Source organism: Oncorhynchus mykiss, chromosome 23 (genome assembly GCF_057628025.1).
Source record: "Oncorhynchus mykiss isolate SJ-2025 chromosome 23, ASM5762802v1, whole genome shotgun sequence".
Lineage (NCBI taxonomy): Eukaryota > Metazoa > Chordata > Actinopteri > Salmoniformes > Salmonidae > Oncorhynchus > Oncorhynchus mykiss.
The window spans coordinates 57,217,789-57,240,828 of NC_143044.1; the positions used below are offsets into that span (position 1 = coordinate 57,217,789).

General features: G+C 42.7%; 2 protein-coding genes across 6 annotated transcripts in view; one reads left to right on the plus strand and one right to left on the minus strand.

Annotated features, from left to right (window-relative positions):
- Positions 1-669: 669 nt before the first annotated feature.
- LOC110531853 (E3 ubiquitin-protein ligase TRIM39) lies at positions 670-9,690 on the plus strand. The gene is made up of 7 exons (XM_036988609.2): positions 670-1,332; positions 2,484-2,579; positions 4,393-4,626; positions 4,727-4,749; positions 6,114-6,232; positions 6,628-6,888; positions 7,747-9,690. The coding sequence occupies exons 1-7, from the start codon at positions 919-921 to the stop codon at positions 8,019-8,021; spliced, it is 1,422 nt and encodes a 473-aa protein (XP_036844504.2). The 5' UTR covers positions 670-918; the 3' UTR covers positions 8,022-9,690.
- A 3,425-nt stretch (positions 9,691-13,115) lies between these two features.
- The window catches only part of dpysl4 (dihydropyrimidinase like 4), a 37,482-nt gene continuing 27,557 nt past the window's right edge, over positions 13,116-23,040 (minus strand). For 2 of the 5 annotated variants that reach the window (XM_090217755.1, XM_090217756.1), the window contains exons 10-14: positions 20,577-20,718; positions 19,081-19,251; positions 18,727-18,906; positions 16,300-16,471; positions 13,116-15,678 (exon numbers count right to left, since the gene is read on the minus strand). In XM_090217755.1, coding sequence (XP_090073881.1) covers positions 15,587-15,678; positions 16,300-16,471; positions 18,727-18,906; positions 19,081-19,251; positions 20,577-20,718 — 757 coding nt within the window. In that variant the 3' untranslated portion in view covers positions 13,116-15,586. Of the gene's footprint in view, positions 15,679-16,293; positions 16,472-18,726; positions 18,907-19,080; positions 19,252-20,576; positions 20,719-23,040 lie in introns of all 5 variants that reach the window. The other 3 variants (XM_090217754.1, XM_090217757.1, XM_090217758.1) reach the window with 3 other exon arrangements.

Genomic DNA, 23,040 nt, shown 5'->3' on the forward strand with positions numbered 1-23,040 from the left:
GTTTGGCCGGGCAGACAGCTCTAGGAAGAGTCTTGGTGGTTCCAAACTTCTTCCATTTGAGAATAATGGAGGCCACTGTGTTCTTGTAGACCTTCAATGCTGCAGCCATGTTTTGGTACACTTCCCCAGATCAGTGCCTCAACACATCCTGTTTTGGAGCTATATGGACAATTCCTTTGACCTCATGTCTTGGTTTTTGCTCTGACATGCACTGTCAACTGTGGGACCTTATATAGACAGGTGTGTTTCTTTCCAAATCATGTCCAATCAATTGAATTTACTGCATGTGGACTCCAATCAAGTTGTAGAAACATCTCAGGGATGATCAATGGAAACAGGATGCGCCTGAGCTCAAATTTGATTCTCATAGCAAAGGGTCTGAATACTTATATAAATAAAAGGTATTTATGTTTTTAATACATTTCTATAAAACCTATTTTCACTTTGTCATTATGGGGGTATTGTGTGTAGATTTTACGAAGACATTTTCTTATTAAACTGTAACATAACAAAACGTGGTAAAAAGTCTGAAAACTTTCCGAATGAATCTTCCTCTATCAGGTTTACTAGAACACATAGAATACACATCGTTTACCCAGATGTTGATGTTGGGGTGGTGCTGGAAAAGGATGAACACGGAGCTGAAACATTTTGAAACTTCTGTTTAAGGGTCATGTTTCTGAGACGAGCCATTGAGAGCTGTCCGTCCGTCTGTCTATAAACAGTAACACCTGACTATAAATAGCCACCAGGGGGGTTTCCTGTTGTGGCCAAACAGCACCAGTGATTGTGTAATCACTGCTACGCATTAAACATTAAGAAAGCGGCTGCAGAGAGTAGCAGAGCAACAGACCATAATACTGTAGCAAGAGGCACCTATCAAAGATCCAGTGATCAAGGAGAGATCAATCTGTTTCCATGGCGTCTGAGCAGCAAAAGGGTGATGAGCCCTCTCTCCCCAGGGAAGAGGCTGTGTGCCCGGGCTGTCAGGGAACAGGGCCCCTGGTCCTGCCGTGTGGCCACAGCCTGTGTGAGGCCTGCCTGGGGCTGTGTGAGGGCGAGCTGGGCCAAGGGGGCTGTACCATCTGCTATGGCAGAGACCTGCTGGACTGCGTCCTGAAGAGACTGCTGGACTCCCTGTTCCAAGGGCAGCCGCGGCGTGCCAGGGATGGAGGGGTAGAGGACGGGGACAGGGAGCTGTGTCCTCTGCATGGGAAGAGGCTGACGTTGTATTGTGTGGAGGACAAGGAGATGGTGTGTGTGGCGTGTCAGAGCGAGGAGCACGACGACCACGAGTGTTGTCCCACGGAGGAGGCTGTGCACGACTGCAAGGTGAGAGTGTTGTGACTGACTACCTACACAGATACTCAGAGACGAAAGCGGAATTCAGAGTCCACAAACGCAGAGCTGCAATAGTTCAGTGGCCAATTGTGACATAACTACAACTGCTCCTCGGGGGAAACACAGTCCAGTCGCACACCATCCCAACACTCCCAACCAACACGGCTCCATGAATATAATCAGAATTCATGTAAACATTACAGTTTTCAAAATATAGCTTGTCAAAAAAGTTGTCTCTTGGCATACCTTACGTATGAGGTAAGTTGAGCCCGGGACAGGGTAAGATAAGCCGCCTACAAATTTCTCAACTGAATTCAATTTTACCACTACCTTGTTAAAAAACATGTCAATTTTTATTTCCCAAATCACAATCACTTTTTTTAAAAACAAAATTTTAAGCATCTTTGAACTCAGGCTTAACACCTAAGAAACACTTTGTACTTTTTAAAACACTTTTAACATGGGCCAGGCCCTGTTGTTACCTCATATCCCAGAGATAATGCCAGAGATAATGCCTTGGATTTTGCCTGGGAAGAAAACACTTCAATTTGCTCAAATTGTCATTGGCTCAACCAGTGGCTCAACTTACCCAATGGCCATTGGCTCAACTTACCCAATGGCCATTGGCTCAACTTAACCAATGGCCATTGGCTCAACTTAACCCAAGCCCATTGGCTCAACTTACCCACAAGGAAAATATTTTGACTGTATTAGTCCACACAGCTACAAGGAGGCACTTTCATGCCAGGTTTAAGACCTCATATTGAAGCTGATAGAGACCCCAACTGATGTATAAAACAATCTTAATATGATCTACTTTGGTTTAGATACAAACATCATTAAAACCACGTTTTTTTGTACCTCTTTCTTATCACTTTTTCCACGTGGTTTCTTCCTTCACAGACGCCATGAAATTATGACCTCTTTCTAAATATTTTGTAAAATTATAAATTTTGTGTATGATTTCCTAGAAACAAGGTTGGCTCAACTTACCCCACTCCCCTACAGTACAACTGATCTGACGTGGTTGTTAGAAACCCTAACCGAGTGTGATGGAGACAATCTTTGGTTGATCACTGTCACACATATGTGTATGTTGACTCACCGCTGACCTCTCTCTAACCACTGACCTCTGACCCCAGAGGGAGCTGACGTCTGCCCTGAGACCTCTACAAGAGAAGCTGGAGGCTCTGAACACTGTCAAACAGACCTGTGAGGAGTCAGCTGAACACATCAAGGTTAGGAGGGGTCAGCTGAACACATCAAGGTTAGGAGGGTCAGCTGAACACATCAAAGTTAGGAGGGGTCAGCTGAACACATCAAGGTTAGGAGGGGTCAGAAGGGCTGAACACATCAAGGTTAGGAGGGGTCAAAAGGCTGAACACATCAAGGTTAGGGGGGGTCAGCTGAACACATCAAGGTTAGGAGGGGTCAGGCTGAACACATCAAGGTTAGGAGGGGTCAGCTGAACACATCAAGGTTAGGAGGGGTCAGCTGAACACATCAAGGTTAGGAGGGGTCAGGCTGAACACATCAAGGTTAGGAGGGGTCAGATGGCGTCAGATCCATCCGATAGACAGAACAATGGATCATTTCTGGGTTTGAATGAGACTAGTTCTGTGTCGTACCATTGATCAAATATACTCCCAGCAGGACTGTGAAATGGTAACAGCACAATAACTGGGATTGATGTTGAAACAGTAGATTCAGTCAAAGTACAATATCAATATCATACAGTCGAAGTACATTATCATTGATATCCGGCAGTAGATCCAGTCAAAGTACATTATCATTGATATCCGGCAGTAGATCCAGTCGAAGTACATTATCATTGATATCCGGCAGTAGATACAGTCGAAGTACATTATCATTGATATCAGACAGGAGATCCAGTCGAAGTACATTATCATTGATATCAGACAGGAGATCCAGTCAAAGTACATTATCATTGATATCAGACAGTAGATCCAGTCGAAGTACATTATCATACTATAAATCAGACAGTAGATCCAGTCGAAGTACATTATCATTGATATCAGACAGTAGATCCAGTCGAAGTACATTATCATTGATATCAGACAGGAGATCCAGTCAAAGTACATTATCATTGATATCAGACAGTAGATCCAGTCGAAGTACATTATCATACTATAAATAAGACAGTAGATCCAGTCGAAGTACATTATCATTGATATCCGGCAGTAGATCCAGTCGAAGTACATTATCATTGATATCAGACAGTAGATCCAGTCGAAGTACATTATCATTGATATCAGACAGTAGATCCAGTCGAAGTACATTATCATTGATATCAGACAGTAGATCCAGTCGAAGTACATTATCATTGATATCAGACAATAGATCCAGTCGAAGTACATTATCATTGATATCAGACAGGAGATCCAGTCGAAGTACATTATCATTGATATCAGACAGTAGATCCAGTCGAAGTACATTATCATTGATATCAGACAGTAGATCCAGTCGAAGTACATTATCATTGATATCAGACAGCAGATCCAGTCGAAGTACATTATCATTGATATCAGACAGTAGATCCAGTCGAAGTACATTATCATTGATATCAGACAGTAGATCCAGTCGAAGTACATTATCATTGATATCAGACAGCAGATCCAGTCGAAGTACATTATCATTGATATCAGACAGTAGATCCAGTCGAAGTACATTATCATACTATAAATAAGACAGTAGATCCAGTCGAAGTACATTATCATTGATATCAGACAATAGATCCAGTTGAAGTACATTATCATTGATATCAGACAGTAGATCCAGTCGAAGTACATTATCATTGATATCAGACAGCAGATCCAGTCGAAGTACATTATCATTGATATCAGACAGTAGATCCAGTCGAAGTACATTATCATTGACATCATTTCCTGAGCTCCTAATCCCACTTGATAAACTGCTAAAGTATTGATAGAGATGAGGTCATTCGGATTCTGATATTCCCTCCATCTCCTACATCTCCTCCTTTCATTCCTTCTTTATCCCGTCGTCCCCTATCCCCGTTTACCCCTGCAGAGCCAGGCACAGCAGACCGAGCGCCTGGTCCAGCAGCAGTTTGAGAAGCTGCACCAGTTCCTCCGAGACGAGGAAGCTGCTGTGATCTCTGCTCTGAAGGAAGAGGAGCAGGAGAAGACCCAGGGGATGAGGGACAGGATAGACAGAACAACAGACCAGATCAACTCTCTAGCTGAGGCCATTGAGGTGACGGTGGAGGCCATGGACACTGGTGATGACATAACCTTCCTCAAGGTACGGACTCATCAGAGAACGAGATCACGGTATGAAAAGAGGTTGTAATAAAAGGATATTATCGTTTGCCTTTCAAGTAAGACGTCATATTTTCCATTAGAACTTCAAGAGGACCTCTGAGAGGTGGGTGTGTTGCTCTATTATTTTCCTTCATAGTTGTGCATCTTGTAATCTCAGCACCTATAACCTAATCTCACCTCTAACCTAATCTCACCTCTAACCTAATCTCACCTATAACCTAATCTCACCTCTAACCTAACCTAATCTCACCTCTAACCTAATCTCACCTATAACCTAATCTCACCTCTAACCTAACCTAATCTCACCTCTAACCTAATCTCACCTCTAACCTAATCTCAGCACCTATAACCTAATCTCAGCACCTATAACCTAATCTCAGCACCTATAACCTAATCTCAGCACCTATAACCTAATCTCAGCGCCTATAACCTAATCTCACCTATAACCTAATCTCACCTATAACCTAATCTCAGCACCTATAACCTAATCTCAGCACCTATAACCTAATCTCAGCACCTATAACCTAATCTCAGCACCTATAACCTAATCTCACCTACAACCTAATCTCACCTATAACCTAATCTCACCTATAACCTAATCTCACCTATAACCTGATCTCACCTATAACCTAATCTCACCTCTAACCTAATCTCACCTATACCCTAATCTCACCTATAACCTAATCTCATCTATAACCTAATCTCACCTATAACCTAATCTCACCTACAACCTAATCTCACCTACAACCTAATCTCACCTACAACCTAATCTCACCTATAACCTAATCTCACCTATAACCTAATCTCACCTACAACCTAATCTCACCTATAACCTAATCTCACCTATAACCTAATCTCACCTACAACCTAATCTCACCTACAACCTAATCTCACCTATAACCTAATCTCACCTATAACCTGATCTCATCTATAACCTAATCTCACCTCTAACCTAATCTCACCTATACCCTAATCTCACCTATAACCTAATCTCATCTATAACCTAATCTCACCTATAACCTAATCTCACCCATAACCTAATTTAGCACATATAACCTAATCTCACCTATAACCTCATCTCACCTATAACCTCATCTCACCTATAACCTCATCTCACCTATAACCTAATCTCACCTATAACCTAATCTCACCTATAACCTCATCTCACGTATAACCTAATCTCACCTATAACCTAATCTCACCTACAACCTAATCTCACCTACAACCTAATCTCATCTATAATCTAATCTCACCTATAACCTAATCTCACCTATAACCTGATCTCATCTATAACCTAATCTCACCTACAACCTCATCTCACCGAAAACCAAATCTAATTTTGAACCTAATCTCAGCTACAACCAAATCTCACCTATAACCAAATTTCGCATGGGCTACCTCTGTCTGTCTGTCACAAGCGATTATACATTTTGTAAACCTGTTGACACATGAACCTTCCTCCTACAGGACTCAGGTGACAGTACAGGAGCCAGAGGAGGTGACAGGAGCTCTGCTGGACGTGGCCAAACACCTGGGCTGTCTCAACTACAGAGTCTGGGAGAGGATGCAGGACGTCATTACATACAGTGAGTAGAGGGAGACCATAAGACCACAATACATGTGCAGATAATGTGTTTTGAGTACCGTAGGAATGATAACTCAATGTACTCTCTGTCTCAATCAATCATTCTCTCTCTCTCTCTCTCTCTCTTTCTCTGTCTCAATCAATCATTCTCTCTCTCTCAATCAATCACTCTCCCTCTCTCTCTGTCTCAATCAATCATTCTCTCTCTCTCTCTCTGTCTCAATCAATCATTCTCTCTCTCTCTCTCTCTATCAATCATTCTCTCTCTCTCTCTCTCTCTCTCTCTCTCTCTCTGTCTAAATCATTCTCTCTCTCTGTCTCAATCATTCTCTCTCTCTCTCTCTCTCTCTCTCTCTCTCTCTCCCCTCCCTCCCTCCCTCCCTCCCTCACATCCAGCTCCTGTGACTCTTGACCCCAACACGGCTGATGTCTGCCTGTCTCTGTCTGATGATCTGACCAGCCTGCGGTACACAGAGGAGGAGGAGCGACTCCCTGACAACCCAGAGAGGTTCTGTTACTATGAGTGTGTCCTGGGTTCCGAGGGCTTCAACTCCGGACGACACACCTGGGACGTGGAGGTGGGCGTGAACAGCGAGTGGGCCGTGGGCGTGGCATGGGAGACGGTCTCGAGGAAGGAGTGGTTCCCCCCGAGCCCAGGTACCATCTCTTGCCATTGTGCCATTGAGCAAGGCACATAACTTCAACAACTCTCTGTCCAGAGGCGCTGCTCTGTGGCTGACCCTGTGCCAATCGTTGTGAATGTGTGTACGTGTGGCGGTTAAGTTGTGCAAAAATAAACCTTTTCTCAAATGGACAATAAAGTATCTATTGGTTTGGCTGGAGTAGGCCGCCATTGTAAATACGAATTTGTTCTTAACTGACTTGCCTAGTTAAATAAAGGTTAAATAAATACAATATATGTATAATCTATTCTATTCCATTCTATTCTATTCCATTCTATTCTATTCCATTCTATTCTATTGCATTCTATTCTATTGCATTCTATTCCATTCTATTCTATTGCATTCTATTTTATTCCATTCTATTCTATTCCATTCTATTCTATTCCATTCTATTCTATTGCATTCTATTCTATTGCATTCTATTCTATTCTTTTGCATTCTATTATATTCTATTCTATTGCATTCTATTCTATTCCATTCTATTCTATTGCATTCTATTCTATTCTATTCCATTCTATTCTATTGCATTCTATTCCATTCTATTCTATTGCATTCTATTCTATTCCATTCTATTCTATTGCATTCTATTCTATTGCATTCTATTCTATTCCATTCTATTCTATTGCATTCTATTCTATTGCATTCTATTCTATTCCATTCTATTATATTCTATTGCATTCTATTCTATTCCATTCTATTCTATTGCATTCTATTCTATTGCATTCTATTCTATTGCATTCTATTCTATTCTATTCTATTGCAACTATTCTATTCCATTCTATTCTATTGCATTCTATTCTATTCCATTATATTCTATTGCATTCAATTCTAGAGAGGGGCCTGTGGACCATCTGCTACTATGGAGGTGAATACCGCGCCCGCACGGCCACCGCCACCCCCCTGGTCCTGAAGAGAAGGCCCCAGGAGGTCAGAGTGCAGCTGGACTGGGACAGAGGCAGGGTGATCTTCTCCGACGCCTCAGACAACACGCTCATCTACAAGTTCCAACACAAGTTCACCCAGAGAGTGTTCCCTTACTTCTCCAACACCTGCAAGAGGCACCCTCTGAGGATCTCAGCCGGGAAGGTGACAGTTACAGCGGAGTAGCTTGGTTCATTCATTAAGAGCTGATTTGGTAAACCTTTAGTTAAGGGACATTAAAAAGCTGTTGCTGCAGAACAGGTAAAAACATTAGCTTTAATGTGGATGCACCTTTACTGCAGCAAAGGCATTTTTTATGCAGCTACGTGACTGTTTTCTGTCTCTCTGGGTTCTAATCTAAATAGATCATTACCGACTCTCTCTGGGTTCCAATCTAAATAGATCATTACTGACACTCTCTCTGGGTTCCAATCTAAATAGATCATTACTGACTCTCTCTGGGTTCTAATCTAAATAGATAATTACTGACTCTCTCTCTGGGTTCTAATCTAAATAGATAATTACTGACTCTCTCTCTGGGTTCTAATCTAAATAGATCATTACTGACTCTCTCTGGGTTCCAATCTAAATAGATCATTACTGACTCTCTCTGGGTTCTAATCTAAATAGATAATTACTGACTCTCTCTGGGTTCTAATCTAAATAGATAATTACTGACTCTCTCTCTGGGTTCTAATTTAAATAGATAATTACTGACTCTCTCTGGGTTCCAATCTAAATAGATAATTACTGACTCTCTCTGGGTTCTAATCTAAATAGATAATTACTGACTCTCTCTCTGGGTTCTAATTTAAATAGATAATTACTGACTCTGGGTTCTAATCTAAATAGATAATTACTGACTCTCTCTCTGGGTTCCAATCTAAATAGATAATTACTGACTATCTCTGGGTTCTAATCTAAATAGATAATTACTGACTCTCTCTCTGGGTTCTAATTTAAATAGATAATTACTGACTCTGGGTTCTAATCTAAATAGATAATTACTGACTCTCTCTCTGGGTTCCAATCTAAATAGATAATTACTGACTCTCTCTGGGTTCTAATCAAAATAGATAATTACTGACTCTCTCTCTGGGTTCCAATCTAAATATATAATTACTGACTCTCTCTGGGTTCTAATCTAAATAGATAATTACTGACTCTCTCTCTGGGTTCTAATTTAAATAGATAATTACTGACTCTCTCTGGGTTCCAATCTAAATAGATAATTACTGACTCTGGGTTCTAATCTAAATAGATAATTACTGACTCTCTCTCTGGGTTCTAATTTAAATAGATAATTACTGACTCTCTCTGTGTTCTAATCTAAATAGATAATTACTGACTCTCTCTGTGTTCTAATCTAAATAGATAATTACTGACTCTCTCTCTCTCTCTGTGTTCTAATCTAAATAGATAATTACTGACTCTCTCTCTCTCTGTGTTCTAATTTAAATAGATCATTATTGAATTGTGCAGCAATGTAAACATGCTATAAAACACATTTAGTCTTTACATTAGAGGGTATAAATGCAGGGCTTGTATGACCTCCATGTGATTTGCACTAATTTCATTTAACAGTAGCAATGTGATGCATTATATGTTTTCTGTGACAGGGTACAGTATACAAGGCGTTTGTAACGTTTGATAGACTCTGTACTGTTTGCATAAAAGGTTTTGCTTGTTTTCCTGTCCCATGCTTTCAGGAGAATCTATGCACACAAACAAATGACTGTAGTTAGGCAAGCCTAAAGTACTGTAACAATGTTAACATGAAACATACAACTGTTTTAAAACCTATCACCTGTCCACAGCTTGTCCATATGAACGAACATAAAGACATATAAAGCAATTGGATCTGTTGTGGTTTTGTATCAGTGGTTTTCAGAGCAGGGTGAGGGAGGGTGTGTAACCTTTCAGAGCAGAGCAGAGTGATGGAGGGTGTGTAACCTTTCAGAGCAGAGCAGAGTGATGGAGGGTGTGTAACCTTTCAGAGCAGAGCAGAGTGAGGGAGGGTGTGTAACCTTTCAGAGCAGAGTGAGGGAGGGTGTGTAACCTTTCAGAGCAGAGCAGAGTGAGGGAGGGTGTGTAACCTTTCAGAGCAGAGCAGAGTGATGGAGGGTGTGTAACCTTTCAGAGTAGAGTGATGGAGGGTGTGTAACCTTTCAGAGCAGAGCAGGGTGAGGGAGGGTGTGTAACCTTTCAGAGCAGAGCAGGGTGAGGGAGGGTGTGTAACCTTTCAGAGCAGAGCAGAGTGAGGGAGGGTGTGTAACCTTTCAGAGCAGAGCAGAGTGAGGGTGTATAACCTTTCAGAGCAGAGCAGAGTGATGGAGGGTGTGTAACCTTTCAGAGCAGAGCAGGGTGAGGGAGGGTGTGTAACCTTTCAGAGCAGAGCAGAGTGAGGGAGGGTGTGTAACCTTTCAGAGCAGAGCAGAGTGAGGGTGTATAACCTTTCAGAGCAGAGCAGAGTGATGGAGGGTGTGGAACCTTTCAGAGCAGAGCAGAGTGAGGGAGGGTGTGTAACCTTTCAGAGCAGAGCAGGGTGAGGGAGGGTGTGTAACCTTTCAGAGCAGAGCAAAGTGAGGGAGGGTGTGTAACCTTTCAGAGCAGAGTGAGGGAGGGTGTGTAACCTTTCAGAGCAGAGTGAGGGAGGGTGTGTAACCTTTCAGAGCAGAGCAGAGTGAGGGAGGGTGTGTAACCTTTCCGAGCAGAGTGATGGAGGGTTTGTAACCTTTCAGCGCAGAGTGAGGGAGGGTGTGTAACCTTTCAGAGCAGAGCAGAGTGAGGGAGGGTGTGTAACCTTTCAGAGCAGAGTGAGGGAGGGTGTGTAACCTTTCAGAGCAGAGTGAGGGAGGGTGTGTAACCTTTCAGAGCAGAGCAGAGTGAGGGAGGGTGTGTAACCTTTCAGAGCAGTGCAGAATGAGGGAGGATGTGTAACCTTTCAGAGCAGAGTGATGGAGCGTAAACCTTCACAGCAGAGTGAGGGAGCGTAAACTTTCAGATCACATGAACCATACCCCAGCTGTTACACAACACATTATAATCCTGGGATGACATGGCACCTGTTTCTGTCTGTCTGGTGTGTGTGTGCGTGTATGTGTGCGTGTGCGTGTGTGTGTGTCAGACCAGAGCACCTACGTCACGTGACTCCTTACAGAGGGAACTGGATCCTCCAGCCCTCCAGAGTAGAGGCTCGTTGGCACGCAGCCATGTTCTTAACCTTTCACACACACACACAGGAACACATACATTCACACGCACACAGACACACACACAGACAGACACAAGTAACGCACACACACAGACACAAGTAACGCACACACACAGACACAGACACACAGTCACGCACACACAGTCCCACACACACACAATCCCCCCCCCCCCCCACACACACACACACACACACACACACACACAGGAACACATGCAGTCATGCACATACAGTCACACACACACACAGGAACACATATAGTCACACGCACACAGACACACACGCAGACAGGCACACACACACACACTCAGATGAGTTAACTATGTACCAATGGAGATGTCACAAACAACAGAGAGACATGTAAGAGACCGACTTGATTTGTGCAGAGTCATATTGAATCTACAGTTGAAGTCGGAAGTTTACATACACCTTAACCAAATACATTTAAACTCTGTTTTTTTTTACAATTCCTGACATTTAATCCTAGTAAAGATTCCCTGTCTTAGGTCAGTTAAGGATCACCACTTTATTTTAAGAATGTGAAATGTCAGAATAATAGGAGAGAGAATTCTTTATTTCAGCTTTTATTTCTTTCATCACATTCCCAGTGGGTCAGAAGTTAACATACACTAAATTAGTATTTGGTAGCATTGCCTTTAAATTGTTTAACTTGGGTCAAATGTTTTGGGTAGCTTCCCACAATAAGTTGGGGGAATTTCGGCCCATTCCTCCTGACAGAGCTGGTGTAACTGAGTCAGGTTTCTAGGCCTCCTTGCTCGCACACACTTTTTAAATTCTGCCCACAAATTCTCTATAGGCATGAGGTCAGGGCTTTGTGATGGCCACTCCAATACCTTGACTTTGTTGTCCATAGGCCATTTTGCCACAACTTTGTAAGTATTCTTGGGGTCATTGTCCATTTGGAAGACCCATTTGCGACCAAGCTTTAACTTCCTGACTGATGTCTTGAGATGTTGCTTCAATATACCCACATACTTTTTCTTCCTCGTGATGCCATCTATTTTGTGAAGTGCACCAGTCCCTACTGCAGCAAAGCACCCCCACAACATGGTGCTGCCACCCCCTGCTTGACGTTTAGGATGGTGTTCTTCGGCTTGCAAGACTCCCCCTTTTCCTTCATACATAACGATGGTCATTATGGCCAAACAGTTTTATTTTTGTTTCATCAGAACAGAGGACATTTCTCCAAAAAGTACAATCTTTGTCCCCATGTGCAGTTGCAAACTGTAGTCTGGCTTTTTTATGGCGGTTTTGGAGCAGTGGCTTCTTCCTTGCTGAGCGGCCTTTCAGGTTATGTCGATATAGGACTCATTTTACTGTGGATATAGATACTTGTGTATCTGTTCCCTCCAGCATCTTCACAAGGTCCTTTGCTGTTGTTCTAGGATTGCACTTTTCACACCAAAGTAAGTTCATCTCTAGGAGACCGAAGGCGTCTCCTTCCTGAGCGGTATGATGGCTGCGTGGTCCCATGGTGTTTATACTTGCGTATTATTGTTTGTACAGATGAACGTGGTACCTTCAGGCGTTTGGAAATTTCTCCAAAGGATGAACCAGACAATTTATTTTCTGAGGTCTTGGCTGATTTCTTTTGATTTTCCCATGATGTCAAGCAGAGGCACTGAGTTTGAAAGTAGGCCTTGAAATACATCCACAGGTACACCTCCAATTGACGCAAATGATGTCAATTAGCCTATCAGAAGCTTCTAAAGCCATGACATCATTTTCTGGAATTTTACAAGCTATTTAAAGGCACAGTCAACTTGGTGTATGTAAACTTCTGACCCACTGGAATTGTGATACAGTGAGTTATAAGTGAAATAATCTGTCTGTAAACAAATGTTGGAAAAATTACTCGTGTCATGAACAAAGTCGATGTCCTAACCGACTTGCCAAAACTATAGTTTGTTAATAAAAAAATTGTGGAGTGGTTGAAAAATGACTTTTAAATGACTCCAACCTAAGTGTACGTAAACTTCAGACTTCAACTGTATATAAGACATGTTATGACAATGTCATTACAAATAACAAATATAAACCAATTACACTTTTCCCCCCTCAAACTTTATTCAGGACATGCTTACATTAGCTTTCGGGACACAAATCCTATTTCCATTGGACACAGAAACAGTAGAAAAAGACTAAAAATGGACCACTTCATTTGCCCTTTTTTACATGACCACTTAACGAATGCAAACAACCTTTCCAAAGACTGACCGAGTTACAACACTGTTGAACAAGAACAACGTTAATGTTGTTGATGTCTATTTAGGCAACAAACAAACAAAATAAAGTTTACTTTCTCAACCGGACCATGTAAAAGTACAAACGTGAAGTCTACAAAAAGAGAGAAAGGAAATGGTAGAAAATTAAATAAAATCATTACAAATAAGAGTCAGGTTTTTTTTTTAAAGCGAAAGACTTTTAAAACCACTGTTTTATTGTTCACAGCTCCACGTATCCCTGTGTATCCCTGGTTACAACGTGGGTGTTCGATAGCCTGGAATCCTGACTGCTATGCTCTGTTTCACCAAGTCAGTGGAGTATTCAGTATGGCTGAACCAGGCTAGGGTTTCAAAGCACCAGGATGTTTGGTCTTTATATACAAAAATATAAAAGTCACACGATGACAGTGGAACATGGCTGTGCTATAAAGACAAAAACACAGATATACAGATGATATGGGCTTCCCTGTACCTCCTATATAGACATGAAGGATTGGTGAAGTTCTTATTCTGACTGACTGAATAGAAGGATTGGTGAAGTTCTTATTCTGACTGACTGAATAGAAGGATTGGTGAAGTTCTTACTCTGACTGACTGAATAGAAGGATTGGTGAAGTTCTTACTCTGACTGACTGAATAGAAGGATTGGTGAAGTTCTTATTCTGACTGACTGAATAGAAGGATTGGTGAAGTTCCTATTCTGACTGACTGAATAGAAGGATTGGTGAAGTTCTTATTCTGACTGGCTGAATAGAAGGATTGGTGAGGTTCTTACTCTGACTGACTGAATAGAAGGATTGGTGAAGTTCTTATTCTGACTGACTGAATAGAAGGATTGGTGAAGTTCTTATTCTGACTGACTGAATAGAAGGATTGGTGAAGTTCCTATTCTGACTGACTGAATAGAAGGATTGGTGAAGTTCTTATTCTGACTGACTGAATAGAAGGATTGGTGAAGTTCTTATTCTGACTGACTGAATAGAAGGATTGGTGAAGTTCCTATTCTGACTGACTGAATAGAAGGATTGGTGAAGTTCTTATTCTGACTGACTGAATAGAAGGATTGGTGAAGTTCTTATTCTGACTGACTGAATAGAAGGATTGGTGAAGTTCTTATTCTGACTGACTGAATAGAAGGATTGGTGAAGTTCTTATTCTGACTGACTGAATAGAATGATTGGTGAAGTTCTTATTCTGACTGACTGAATAGAAGGATTGGTGAAGTTCCTATTCTGACTGACTGAATAGAAGGATTGGCGAAGTTCCTATTCTGACTGACTGAATAGAAGGATTGGCGAAGTTCCTATTCTGACTGACTGAATATACCATGGAAGCAAAGTTAGCTCACCTGCATTGGGATAAAACATCATAATAATAGTAAGACAAGCGTGACTAGAGGACTGTCCCTACAGTCTGTTCACAGTAACAGTAACACGCACTTATTTTCCTTGTTGTATTTGTAATGAGTAACGATGAAGAGGAAAAGTCATGCATATAACAGTAAGAGACGGTAAGATGAAGCCTAAATAGCCTACAGCCATGACTAAATAACAACAGAGAGAGACAACAAGTTCGCGTCAGTCTGAAATGGCCCTCTATTCCCTAGATAGCGCACTACTTTTGTCCTCTAGTGCACTATCTAGGGAATAGAGTTCCATGTTGGACTCAACTACAGAGTTTCTTAGAAGCACTGAAGCGAAAGCAGAAGCAGGCATCACTACGACGAGAGAGAGAGAGAGAGAGCTGAGAGGCATTCTGTGGTCTAAAGAGAACTACTTTCATCTAGGACTCATGTATCACCATGTTAGTAAAGCTATAGTGAAGCTGAGGAGACGATGAGAGAGACGGTTATCTGACTGAGGAGACAGAGACTGTTTAAACTGCATGCTATGGAGATCTGACAGGGACAGTTGACTATTGACGGGTGATGAGATAAATTGATTTGAGGAATTGATCACAATATTGATAAAGGATGACAGATCAAAGTACTAAGTTAGTGGGTTTTATCAGTTGGTGTGTCTACCATAGAAATAGAATGACTGGTAACTACTAGTGGTAATTGTAGTTCTATGCTGTATACTGTTGGTAACTACTAGTGGTAAATGTAGTTCTAATCTGTATACTGTTTTACAGTTGTATCTGAGAAGAGGATTGCATGTTCAGGTTTCACTGTTGAGTTTAGTTCTGGAAGCCGGGTGAGATTTGTTTTGATTGATGCAGTTGGTTGTTGCTACAGTAGTTGATTTATTTTTCTCCCTACAGCAGACGTGAGGAGCAAGGAGCTCCCAGGTTCACGACAGAGAGGTGATATTGGAGCGGCCACCGGGTGGCGCCACGATCCTCTGTGCTGAGCGTCGTGGGATGTGGTCGTCAATCTGAGTTCCTGTATCGGAGAACAAGAACAAAGATCCGTTACAAACAATTGAGTACATTTTGGGTTCTGATAGGAGTAAGACAGTATAACTATGATTATGACTATGAAATTACCATTGTACAGCTTCCCAAAGCCCTGACCTTAGATGTAACTACAGCTATACTGTAGCTATAATTGGTCCCGTGTGGTTCAACAGAGACAGTAAACAGAGCTAGAAGTTAGACTGTAATAAGACTGACAGGATAGACAGGACTCCCAATTAGAAAGATGATTGGCTGAAACAAGGGAATGGGAGTGAGATGGTCAGAGTGAGAGAGAAGGAAGGAGAGGGAGGAAGACGGAGAGAGTGGAAGAGAGGGAGATGGGGGGGGGGGGGAGAGTGAGAAGGGGGAGAGAGATTAGGATGCTTATAGACAGAGACACAGAGAGAAAAGGAAGGACAAATAAATAATTAAATAATACAGCCCTGACATCAAGACAAAAGGAGATGTGCAGTTTCCTGTCTGGTACTTCCAGAGAGTGAAAGAGATTTGATCTTAATGAGAATAACCCTGTATGAACAAAGGTTCAATTAAAAAAGTGAGGAGAAACATCCACACCCAGTAAAGAGTAGACGAAGCTTACCCATACCGGATAGGGTGAAACCAGACTGGTGCAGGTTCCTGGTGGGGCCGAGGGGGCCTTTCCCTGGGCACTGGGGCCCCCTGCTGGAGGGAGTGGCCGGCACTGACTTAGTCATGCTGATGACATCATGGACCGGTCCATCATAGTTCCCTCGGGGGACGCCACGGGCATCAGCCATCTAGAGAGGGAGGAGAATGTCACGTAAAGGATCATGTAGATATTCAGCCATCTGGAAAGAATGTCATGTAAAGGATAATAGAAATCGTCAACCATCTGGAGAGAATGTCATGTTAGGATAATGTAGATATTCAGCCATCTGGAAAGAATGTCATGTAAAGGATAATAGAAATCGTCAACCATCTGGAGAGAATGTCATGTTAGGATAATGTAGATCATCAACCATCTGGAGAGAATGTCATGTAAAGGGTAATGTAGATTGTCAAGCATCTGGAGAGAATGTCAGGTGAATGTCATGTAAAGGATAAAGTCATTAAGAGGATAATGTAGCCTTAATGTAGCCTCACTAAAAAGTGATTTACTGTGTAATATACAGTAAGTAAAGGGTGGAAAGAGAGTTATGCCACATTTGTAAAAGCACAAGTTGCGATGGACCTTTATACTATCACACTCTTAACTAGCCAAAAGCCCTTAGCCGTTAGCCATTAGCTGTTAGCCATTAGACCTTAGCCGTTAGCCATTAGCCGTTAGCCATTAGCCTGTAGCCGTTAGCCGTTAGCCATTAGCCGTTAGCCATTAGCCGTTAGCCATTAGCCGTTAGCCATTAGCCGTTAGTGTTTAAATGGCTGCAAGTGCACTTCAAAAGCACAGTTTCTTAAAAACCTAATGTGGTAAGAGTTTCAGGCCTCTGTCTGTAAAGTTTACCTCTCGCTCTAGGTGACTTCTGCAACAGGATAATGACAGGGACATTTGAGGATGGATTGTTCGTATTCCTCTTTAGCTCTCAGCTCTTACCTTTCACTGGTTCTCTGACTTTATCTCTTACTCTGCTGCGGGCTTTGAGAAATTATACAACTGAATGGTGGCAAAAGCTTTAAGACAATGAAATGTCCCTCTTGCTTCAAGTGAGATCTACAACACGATAATGACAAGGACATTTAACACCCCTACTGCTTCTCTTTCTGGACAGAACATCTTTGTCTTTATTAGCTTATTAAATTCCCAACCTGGCCCCATTCCATCATGGCCACCTAATCATCCCCTTCGTTCCTAATTGGGATATATCACTCCTCACCTCAACAGTCAAGTGAATTACTCAAGTGGATGCCACACATTGGTGGTGGATGAGGTGAGTTATCCCTTACATACCTAAAGCTCTTTGAGTACCTCAGTAGGTAAAAAGGCGCTACGTTAATCCAATGTAATATTATTTGTATTAGCCGTTAGCTCCTAGCTCTTACCCTGCTTCTGTAATTTATCCCACCTGCTCCTCTTTTTTGTTGGCACTGTAGGTCAATTTTCTCATCAGCTCTTACCCTGCTAGCATTAGCCTCTAGCTATTACCCTGCAAGCATTAGCCTCTAGGTATTACCCTGCTAGCATTAGCCTCTAGCTATTACCCTGCAAGCATTAGCCTCTAGGTATTACCCTGCTAGCATTAGCCTCTAGCTCTTACCCTGCTAGCATTAGCCCCTAGCTATTACCCTACAAGCATTAGCCCCTAGCTATTACCCTACAAGCATTAGCCCCTAGCTATTACCCTGCTGTCCTTTTACCCTGCAAGCATTAGCCACTATCTCCTAACCTGCTGTGCTCTTACCCTGCTAGCATTATCCACTATATCCTACCCTGCTGTGCTTTTACCCTGCAAGCATTAGCCCCTAGCTCTTACCCTGTTAGCATTAGCCACTATATCCTACCCTGCTGTGCTCTTACCCTGCTAGCATTAGCCACTATCTCTTACCCTGCTAGCATTAGCCCCTAGCTCTTACCCTGCAAGCATTAGCCCCTAGCTCTTACCCTGCTAGCATTAGCCACTATCTCCTACCCTGCTGTGCTTTTACCCTGCTAGCATGAACCCCTAGCTCTTACCCTGGTTAGCCTTCACCACTATTCTCTTACCCTGTTGGTTGTTAGCCCCTAGCTCTTACCCTGGTTAACCTTCATCTCGCTTATCTTACCCTGCTGGTTGTTAGCCCCTAGCTCTTACCCTGGTTAGCCTTCAACTCTCTTCTCTTACCCTGCTGGTTGTTAGCCCCTAGCTCTTACCCTGATTAGCCATCATCTCTCTTCTCTTACCCTGCTGGTTGTTAGCCCCTAGCTCTTACCCTGATTAGCCATCATCTCTCTTTTCTTACCCTGCTGGTTGTTAGCCCCTAGCTCTTACCCTGGTTAGCCTTCATCTCTCTTCTCTTACCCTGCTGGTTCTTAGCCCCTAGCTCTTAACCTGGTTAGCCTTTATCTCTCTTCTCTTACCTTGCTGCGTGCTTTGATCCTCTTGTAGATGAAGTCAGGATAAGCCTTTCTGGGTACGAAGCGTCCAGAGCCCTCTGTGACGTTCAGCTTTCCCCCCTCCAGGACGATCTTCCCCTGGCTGATCACCACCACCGGGGCTCCCCGAACCTCCATGCCCTCAAAGATGTTAATCTCCACTGTCTGGAAACACACACAAGGACAGAATAATGAACATCCAGCTCAGACATGATATCATCATCATCACACCCTTACAGACAGACGGACAAAACTCCTCCCTGACAGGCAGACAGACACATTGGAGAGGAATGATGTCTGAATGATTTCTGGAGGTTGTGTGTGTGTGTGTGTGTGTACCAGTGCGTGGGTCGCGGCTGAGATGGTCTTGGTCTCCTTGGGGTTCCAGATCACGATGTCTGCGTCTGACCCCACAGCGATCCTTCCTTTACGAGGATACAGGTTGAACAGCTTGGCAGCGTTGGTGCTCGTCACCGCAACAAACTCATTCTCATCCATCTTGCCTGTCGCCTGGGGAATACAGAACAACACATCCTCTTCACGATCAGGAGAGAGCTGTCTTTTATACAACAATGCAAAGACGTTACTGTTAAAGACATATCGCATCACTGTGAAAACCAGTGAAGAAGAAGAAGAAGAAGAAGAACAAGAAGAAGAAGAAGAAGAAGAAGAGGAAGAAGAAGAAGAAGAAGAAGAAGAAGAAGAAGAAGAAGAAGAAGAATAGGAGGAAGAAGAAGAGGAAGAAGAGGAAGAAGAAGAAGAATAGGAGGAAGAAGAAGAGGAAGAAGAAGAAGAAGAATAGGAGGAAGAAGAAGAGGAAGAAGAAGAAGAAGAAGAATAGGAAGAAGAAGAAGAATAGGAAGAAGAAGAAGAATAGGAAGAAGAAGAAGAAGAAGAAGAAGAAGAAGAAGAAGAAGAAGAATAGGAAGAAGAAGAAGAAGAAGAAGAAGAAGAAGAAGAAGAACAGGAAGAAGAAGAAGAATAGAAAAAAGAAGAAGAAGAAGAAGAAGAAGAACAGGAAGAAGAAGAAGAAGAAGAAGAACAGGAAGAAGAAGAAGAATAGAAAAAAGAAGAAGAAGAAGAAGAAGAAGAACAGGAAGAAGAAGAAGAAGAAGAAGAACAGGAAGAAGAAGAAGAATAGAAAAAAGAAGAAGAAGAAGAAGAAGAAGAACAGGAAGAAGAAGAAGAATAGAAAAAAGAAGAAGAAGAAGAAGAAGAAGAAGAACAGGAAGAAGAAGAAGAAGAAGAAGAACAGGAAGAAGAAGAAGAATAGAAAAAAGAAGAAGAAGAAGAAGAAGAAGAACAGGAAGAAGAAGAAGAAGAAGAAGAAGAACAGGAAGAAGAAGAAGAAGAAGAAGAAGAAGAACAGGAAGAAGAAGAAGAAGAAGAAGAAGAAGAAGAAGAAGAAGAAGAAGAATAGGAAGAAGAAGAAGAAGAAGAAGAAGAAGAAGAACAGGAAGAAGAAGAAGAATAGAAAAAAGAAGAAGAAGAAGAAGAAGAAGAACAGGAAGAAGAAGAAGAAGAAGAAGAAGAAGAAGAAGAAGAAGAAGAAGAAGAAGAAGAAGAAGAAGAAGAATAGAAAAAAGAAGAAGAAGAAGAAGAAGAAGAACAGGAAGAAGAAGAAGAATAGAAAAAAGAAGAAGAAGAAGAAGCAACAACAACAACAGAAACAGGGGTGCCCTACGGTGGTCTAGCTGTCTAAACTGCTGCCTCCAGATCATATATACAGCTGCAGCACCACTTTGAATCAGGCCAACTACAAAAACTCTTTATTTCCCTGTAAAGCATACAATGACAAAAAATAAACCTTTTGAAAATAAAACAACAAAACATACCACAGCCTTCTCCCAGATGATGGCTAGCCTCTCCTCGATGCCGTTAGTTCCCTCAGGGATGAGGGTGAAGTTGTCTTTCCCAACAGCCTTCTGGGCCGTCGAGAAGGTACTGTGGCCACTGGCCGTCACCTGAAGGTCTCCACTGTGGACCAAGAGAACAGGACAGTCAGACCACTGTGGACCAAGAGAACAGGACAGTCAGACCACTGTAGACCAAGAGAACAGGACAGTCAGATCACAGCACAGTGAGTCATCATCTAAGAGGGCCACACAGTGATTCACCATCAGGGATGACTAAGAGAACAACACAGTGAGTCATCATCAGGGATGACTAAGAGAACAACACAGTGAGCCACTATCAGGGATGACTAAGAGGACAACAGTGAGTCACCATCAGGGATGACTAAGAGAACAACAGTGAGTCACCATCAGGGATGACTTAGAGAACAACACAGTGTGTCATCATCGGGGATGACTAAGAGGACAACAGTGAGTCACCATCAGGGATGACTAAGAGAACAACACAGTGAGTCATCATCGGGGATGACTAAGAGGACAACAGTGAGTCACCATCAGGGATGACTAAGAGAACAACACAGTGAGTCACCATCAGGGATGACTAAGAGGACAACAGTGAGTCACCATCAGGGATGACTAAGAGGACAACAGTGAGTCACCATCAGGGATGACTAAGAGAACAGCACAGTGAGTCACCATCAGGGATGACTAAGAGGACAACAGTGAGTCACCATCAGGGATGACTAAGAGAACAGCACAGTGAGTCACCATCAGGGATGACTAAGAGAACAACACAGTGAGCTACTATCAGGGATGACTAAGAGGACAACAGTGAGTCACCATCAGGGATGACTAAGAGAACAACAGTGAGTCACCATCAGGGATGACTTAGAGAACAACACAGTGTGTCATCATAAGGAATGACTAAGAGAACAACACAGTGAGTCACCATAAGGGATGACTAAGAGAACAACACAGTGAGTCATCATCAGGGATGACTAAGAGGACAACAGTGAGTCACCATCAGGGATGACTAAGAGAACAACACAGTGAGTCACCATCAGGGATGACTAAGAGGACAACAGTGAGTCACCATCAGGGATGACTAAGAGAACAACAGTGAGTCACCATCAGGGATGACTTAGAGAACAACACAGTGTGTCATCATAAGGAATGACTAAGAGAACAACACAGTGAGTCACCATAAGGGATGACTAAGAGAACAACACAGTGAGTCATCATCAGGGATGACTAAGAGGACAACAGTGAGTCACCATCAGGGATGACTAAGAGAACAACACAGTGAGTCACCATCAGGGATGACTAAGAGGACAACAGTGAGTCATCATCAGGGATGACTAAGAGAACAACACAGTGAGTCACCATCAGGGATGACTAAGAGAACAACACAGTGAGTCGCCATCAGGGATGACTAAGAGGACAACAGTGAGTCACCATCAGGGATGACTAAGAGAACAACAGTGAGTCACCATCAGGGATGACTAAGAGAACAACAGTGAGTCACCATCAGGGATGACTAAGAGAACAGCACAGTGAGTCACCATCAGGGATGACTAAGAGAACAGCACAGTGAGTCACCATCAGGGATGACTAAGAGAACAGCACAGTGAGTCACCATCAGGGATGACTAAGAGAACAGCACAGTGAGTCACCATCAGGGATGACTAAGAGAACAGCACAGTGAGTCACCATCAGGGATGACTAAGAGAACAGCACAGTGAGTCACCATCAGGGATGACTAAGAGAACAGCACAGTGAGTCACCATCAGGGATGACTAAGAGAACAGCACAGTGAGTCACCATCAGGGATGACTAAGAGAACAGCACAGTGAGTCACCATCAGGGATGACTAAGAGAACAGCACAGTGAGTCACCATCAGGGATGACTAAGAGAACAGCACAGTGAGTCACCATCAGGGATGACTTAGAGAACAACACAGTGTGTCATCATAAGGAATGACTAAGAGAACAACACAGTGAGTCACCATAAGGGATGACTAAGAGAACAACACAGTGAGTCATCATCGGGGATGACTAAGAGGACAACAGTGAGTCACCATCAGGGATGACTAAGAGAACAACACAGTGAGTCACCATCAGGGATGACTAAGAGGACAACAGTGAGTCACCATCAGGGATGACTAAGAGAACAGCACAGTGAGTCACCATCAGGGATGACTAAGAGAACAACACAGTGAGCCACTATCAGGGATGACTAAGAGGACAACAGTGAGTCACCATCAGGGATGACTAAGAGAACAACAGTGAGTCACCATCAGGGATGACTTAGAGAACAACACAGTGTGTCATCATAAGGAATGACTAAGAGAACAACACAGTGAGTCACCATAAGGGATGACTAAGAGAACAACACAGTGAGTCATCATCAGGGATGACTAAGAGGACAACAGTGAGTCACCATCAG

What these genes read in the sequence shown, in the direction of transcription:
- LOC110531853 (XM_036988609.2), top strand. Translation starts at nt 919, where the DNA reads ATGGCGTCTGAGCAGCAAAAGGGTGATGAGCCCTCTCTCCCCAGGGAA. An exon ending in AGGCTGTGCACGACTGCAAG is followed by an intron (nt 1,333 to 2,483) that starts GTGAGAGTGTTG and finishes CTCTGACCCCAG; the next exon opens with AGGGAGCTGACGTCTGCCCT. An exon ending in GCAGGACGTCATTACATACA is followed by an intron (nt 6,233 to 6,627) that starts GTGAGTAGAGGG and finishes CCTCACATCCAG; the next exon opens with CTCCTGTGACTCTTGACCCC.